Source organism: Phragmites australis, chromosome 17 (genome assembly GCF_958298935.1).
Source record: "Phragmites australis chromosome 17, lpPhrAust1.1, whole genome shotgun sequence".
NCBI lineage: Eukaryota > Viridiplantae > Streptophyta > Magnoliopsida > Poales > Poaceae > Phragmites > Phragmites australis.
The window spans coordinates 24,010,580-24,016,826 of record NC_084937.1 but is presented as its reverse complement, the minus strand read 5'-3'; the positions used below and the strand labels follow the sequence as shown (position 1 = coordinate 24,016,826).

At 42.1% G+C, this 6,247-nt stretch overlaps 1 protein-coding gene across 1 annotated transcript; it reads right to left on the bottom strand.

The window, feature by feature from the left end:
• Nucleotides 1–4,733: 4,733 nt before the first annotated feature.
• On the bottom strand, nucleotides 4,734–5,602 carry LOC133897679 (protein MIZU-KUSSEI 1-like). The gene has a single exon (XM_062338477.1). The coding sequence runs from the start codon at nucleotides 5,571–5,573 to the stop codon at nucleotides 4,833–4,835; it is 741 nt and encodes a 246-aa protein (XP_062194461.1). The 5' UTR covers nucleotides 5,574–5,602; the 3' UTR covers nucleotides 4,734–4,832.
• Between the last annotated feature and the right edge of the window lie 645 nt (nucleotides 5,603–6,247).

Here is a 6,247-nt window from a genome sequence, read left to right as displayed (position 1 = left end):
GGCAGGGAATTCAATAAAATCATTGAGCTTAGAGAAAACGTATCCGGTCACATCGCTCATAAAAAATACACAAATAACTAAAGAAACATGCACCAGCCGTCCAAAAATAACTAAAGAAATACAAAGTTCCTAGATAGCATAAAAAATACAAAATAACTAAAGAAACATATAGTTCCTAGATAGCATATTCGTCATGGTCTATCCCAATCCCGTGCACTGCTTGTCCTCCACGTGCAACTCTCTCACGTCGACTACCGGTGGATGGTCCTGCTCCAGCATCGCCGCGGTTAGAGTGTGGGCAATCCTTTGCCTTATGACCATACTCATCACGCTCACTACACCTCCTCGTAAGGCCGCCAACTTAAGCTTCATCCATATCGTTACAAATACGCCTAGTCTACGGCCGACCACCTTTTCTATGAGAATGTCTAAGCAATATCATAGGGGCCAGACATATCGACATATCTCTATCTTAAACTGTGAAATCATCATGTGCACTGAATCTACGAAAGTCTCCAGTCCAAAGTCAGCACCATATTTTCCTTCAAGTAAAATTATGACACATATACTGAGCTTCCTACACCCACTTTTGATAATGCAGCCAGCAAATGAGAACATGAGATATGTAAAAGCTTTGGTTTGTTGCAAGAGCATTCGCACTAGCCATCGAAAACTTTCCCTAGGTTCACCTCATAAGTGACAATTCTAGTATCGCACCCCACTCCTTTTGATCTCAGGGTTATCTTGAAGCGGCGCTCCTATTGCAGTGTCTTTATAACAGATATGATCCTAACATGTCGATCATGTATTATGCAAATGTTAGGTCAATCATGGACAATCCCAACCTTAAGATGCCTAAAAACCAGAGCAAGCTCAACTTGCTCTCACCATCCACAAACGCAAATACTAAAGGAAGTATCTGATTATTTGCATCAACACCAATTACAGTGAGAATCTAGCCTTTGTACTTCCCAGTTAAGAATGTACCATCCACGCAAAGCAAAGGATGATAATGCTAGAAGGACTGAATACACCGACCTAAAGAAAAAAAAACACGTCAGAAAATCCTAGGCTGGTTTTCATCAAGTTCAGTCTCTTTGAAAGCAGTGTATGTGTCAGGGTTCCTGACCTTCAGAATTTCAAGCACGCGTGGTAGGTTGCAATAAGAAGCCTCATATGTATCCCACTGCTTCTTCAAGGTTTTCTGCTTTGCATGCTAATCCTTTTGATAAGTAATCTCATATTTGAATTATCGTAATATTGATTGTTGGATGAGCGAGCATTCCATGTCCCGCTTCTGAATAATTCATTTGCAACTAGTGCAACAGTGAGGTTGCGGTGCTTTCAACCAACATTTTTCAGCATACAATTGTATCGAACCACTCTAGAGGCTACCAAATGGATCGAATACTTTGGCTTGTATGCATGAACATAAAAGCTGCATCTAGGAGTTCTGCACTTGACATTGTACTTATCTAGGCTTGAGACAGCAACAAATACCTCTTTGTGTGATATCATTGCCCACCGTGCCATTGCATCCTTCATTTCAGATCGATTGGGGAACATCTGATTTAGGTAAACCATACTTGAACCATATTCCCAAGGGGGGTCATGGTTCTCTATAACTTGCATCCTCACTTTGTCAGGCAAGTTTTATTCTTCTGGTATGACAATATTAGAGCAGTCATCGTCTTCATCATCCTCATCATCACCATCATCTTCATCTATATTTACAGATTCCAATAAAGCTTCTTACTCATGAATTACGTTACAGTCAATGTTCTCGAGCTCAACAATAATTTTTTCAATTTCCTCCCTCGCATTAGCTTGACTGTCCTCAACCTCTGTCGCCTGCCTATGCACAACAACCTCTGCCTCAGTTGTCTGCCTTTGTTCAATTTCCTCCGTCGACACTGCATGTTCGTGTGTATCCTCTTCTTCTACTGGTGTTATTGCACTGCTACTATCATCCACTTCTTTTGGACATGGTTGCACCAGGATATTGAACTCACCTGCACCACTCCAACCATTTCAACCACTTGTCCGTCTGATACACCGGTTTTAACTTCCAAAAAACTGGATTTAACGTACTAGTCCACATGCATTGCATCGTAACAGAATAAATCTAGAGATCAAACTGAAAGTATTGGATGAACCGCATTTTCATTTCCTTCATCCTTCATCCTCAGGGTTTGGGTACTCAAGGATGATAAATGAAAAATTACCCAAATCAATACCAGATGAATCATTACGGATTTGACAATTTCTATAGAATACTCTAAGATTTATAGAGTATAACATAACTGTCACCTAAAAAATATATCAATTAGATTACCAACTTATTGTCTCTATTAATTAGAAATAGAAATAAATTATATTTATACAATACGGCTAACTTAAAATTGACTACCGTAATAGCCATATTGACCCACCGTTTCTAGTCCTAAAATGTGAAGTACTATAGTCTTCGTTGCCTAAAATCTAATCAATATTACAGTTATAAATCTAAATCGAGGATAATACTATTAAATAAACATATTACTCGCAACAACAAATTAAATATATTTAATTCTCAAGAACTTATTAATTAATACCATTTGATATTAGGTGTCTTGCGAATTTCAAACACAGTTCATTGAATTTTAAAATTTAACATAAATACTTCGATGCTGCATTCCAATAAATATCATATTTTAGTGTAAATCATATATTATTACAATCCAATAATATAATCCTACATATATCATGTTAACTAGAGTACCGAGATCTAATATTTGTACACACATATATTTTATTTTCTTAACCTAATACTCAAAATAACCTAATACAAAGATGTGTACCTAAAATCAACATTTACAAAGAAAAAAATTATTTTTCTAATCCCTAATTAAATCTATATATAGATAAAGCAATAGACATACATCTAAAAACAAAATTAAAAAAAATTACCTTACTTTTCTTCTTTCTCCTCCCCTCCTCCTTCCTCCTCCTCCCTTCTCCTCCTTCTCCCTCCTCCCTTCTTCCTCTTCTCTCTTCTCTCTTCTCCTCTGTGCTCGCGCGGTCACGCCTGGACAGCGAAATGAGATGGAGTTCATGGGTGCGGACGCAGGGGGTGAGGAGTCACAGGGGGCACAGAGTTTTCGGCTATCGTTTGGCAAAAATTAATTTTCCGTCTACGATTTAACAATAATTAGTTTTCGTCTAACAGTTTAGCGAAAATAGCTTTGAAACTACCACCAGAGTCCCTTAACCTGCCGTCGGGGAGACGTCACCTATTTTCGCCAAACTGGTAGACGAATAGGTATTATTTTTGTTTTTTTATTTTTGGTATTATTTTTTAATATCCATAAAAAAGTAATATTAGAAAAAATTTGTATCGTTCTGACGCTGCTTTGTAACTTGTAAATTGCATGGCGCGCGCGTCTGGCATCGGGAGAGGAAGTTTCTACCCGGCATGCGGTATGCCTTCACATATTCCAAGCAATGCTAAGTGCTAACACGTCGGCCGGCCTTTCAGATAAAAAGGCACAAATTAAGAATCGAAGCCTTTGGCTGGTGAAGCAGGATCACCTGTCTTTCTAGCTTGTTCCCTTCAGCGAGGTGTTTATAAGATTCATGGTACTCTTATCTTCTCAGCTACTGATTTGTATATCCATGGCACTACAAGTAATCATTATTCCCCGAGTGTTTTTCTCGAATGGCCGACGGTTTAGTAAACTTTGGTATACATCTTTTTCCATACGTACGATATAGTCCTGTTGGGAATTACTAGTCGATGGTTTTTTTTGTTGCTATTTTGTTTTCATACCCGGGAAACATCCAAATGACACTAGAATACCCTCGGCCATTTGAAAAAAAAAATTCTAAAGAAGATCAATAATCGCTGGCCATTCGAAAAAAAAAACACTCAAGGAAGTTTGGATATCTTGTAGCTAGTGTGGAGAGCAAAATGTCCTTTTTAATCAGTGTTCACACTAGTGGTAAATCTATGGAAATTTCATGCCTTTGTATGGGCCAGAATTCTAGTCTGCTGTCCTCTGAAACTTGAATCTGCTTGGTGGTGAGTGGTCACTATACACTTTCGCTCCAAAAAACAGACCAGAGAAGAAAAGAAAAGAAAAGAAATAGAACATATTTTTGGTGACTACTGATGAGTGAACTGAGATTCCTTAACAATTTCAGGTATGTATTGTTTGCAAATGAATTTCGCCAAGAAATAAACACAGATGTACTCTATATTTATATGAAACGTCCACTCCTGATATACCTTAATTCTTTTTTAGAATTTTGTTTTCCAAAGGGAGCCTAGCTTAATGCTATGATAAGAAAGATGGAAAACGAGAGTATTATTCCAAACTTATGACCACCGTGCCTAGCTACTAGCTTGCACATGCATCACTTGAAGTGAAATTATTATCGTACGTACGTACATGGTCCATCACAAGATACATCCTAACCTAACACTTTGGTTTGTCATCACAAGAGACTTAATCCAAATTCGCTAGTACAACAACTTATTTTCTTGAGGAAGGGAAACGATGGACATTCTAAAAGTTTATAAGTTACCATTAGGGATAATTCCTCGTATGCCAACAGGCTAAATTATCAATCCTAGGTATATCGTCTGGCAGTGTCTATGACATGTGGATCCTATATGATTCAAAAACAACTACCTAAAAATATGGTAAATTGGTGATACATATCTAGCTTACAAATTATACACACCCTCGATCTATTGACAAATAATTTCATCAAACACCTCAGCTCTGTGCAACAGGAGCGTGTGTATATGTTCAGATTCATAAGTATGTATGTGTGGTAACATGGTTTGCTCATTTCATCCTTACTAGGAAAATGCTCAGCTCCGGTGTGCCGCCACCTCCGGTGCCACTGTCGCCACCGTTGCCACCCTCCTCGGGGTTGATCATGTAGAAGGCCTCTGAGTCCTTGGACCCGACGACGCGCTCGACGCGGGCGCGCACGTACGTGAGCTCGCCGTCGGGCCCCGATGGCAAGCCGCCCTCCTTCTCGGGCGCCGCCGGCAGCACGCCGGCGCCCATGGACACGCCGCGCAGCAGGCGCAGCACGTGGCGCTCGTCGTCGGAGGCCTCCTTCCGGCGGATGGCGTAGCCGGCCTTGCGGCCGTTGCAGTAGACGGCCCAGACGTACTCCTCCACGAGCCGGCGGCGCGCGCTGCGGGTGTCGCTCTCGAGCGCCAGCTTGACCACCCCGGACGAGATCTCCCTGTGCAGCGCGCTCGTCAGCATGGGAAGCTCGATGAGGAACAGCGGCGGCGCGCGCGTGTCCTCATGGATGGCCAGGCTCACGCGGCCGCGCCGGTGCCCGAACAGAGTCACCGTCGTGGCGTGGTCTGCCAGGAGGGCCTTGTTGTGCCGGCCGAGCAGCGCCACCATCTTGCACCCGGACGATAGCATGGGCATGAGCTTGAACATCCTAAAGAGCCCGCCCCCGCCCCCGCCGCCGCCGCCGCTGTCCGAGATCTTCGTCCGGCGTCCATTGGTGGACGGCCGGAGCAGCGACCGGAAAGTGGGGCCGTCGATGAAAGACGGCATTGGCGAGACTGAGATCGAGTTGGTGCAACGCAGTGATGCTTTTCTCCTAAGCAAAGGGGCCTCTCGCGTGGATATATAGCCATACGACAGGGAACGGGGAAGACTTTGGATGGTCGTTGTTGGGCTGTTCATTGACTATTAGAGTCTTATCGATACCCATCGTTTGCCTGCTCAGATTGTTGTACGTTGGATCTGAGTGCAACATGACTATAGACTTCCACGGTTAGATCCGTACCATGGCCCTGTATGGCAGAGGTGCATGACTTCGCTCCAGTTTTATGCTCTACTCCATAGATCCACTCTGGAACAGATTCATGGATGGATGAAGCATTCTTTTGCAGATGCATCAATTTGCACCGCGGAGGTTTCACGAAGTGACCTTTTAGGCTTTTACCGGAAGAAAGGCCTCATTTTCCAATGAAACTTCTTCAAAATTCCTTTGAAAATCTTGAGTCTTGCATATCTTAAAATCATCAAAGGGTTAGTAGTAAATGTCAGCTACCACGAATTGTGCTTTAAGATTCATGCAGATCTGAAAATCATGGAAACATATAGTGCTAAGAATTTGTGAGTTGTACCTCCGTCTCCGTAGAGTGCTAGCTAGACTAGTCCATTTCCTACGGAGGTCTGTGTTAGATCTAATTCCCTTTCTAATCAATGTAAAGACTAGCTCT

Bases quoted from the DNA above. Each gene is read 5' to 3' on its own strand.
- LOC133897679 (XM_062338477.1), bottom strand. From the start codon at position 5,573: ATGCCGTCTTTCATCGACGGCCCCACTTTCCGGTCGCTGCTCCGGCCG.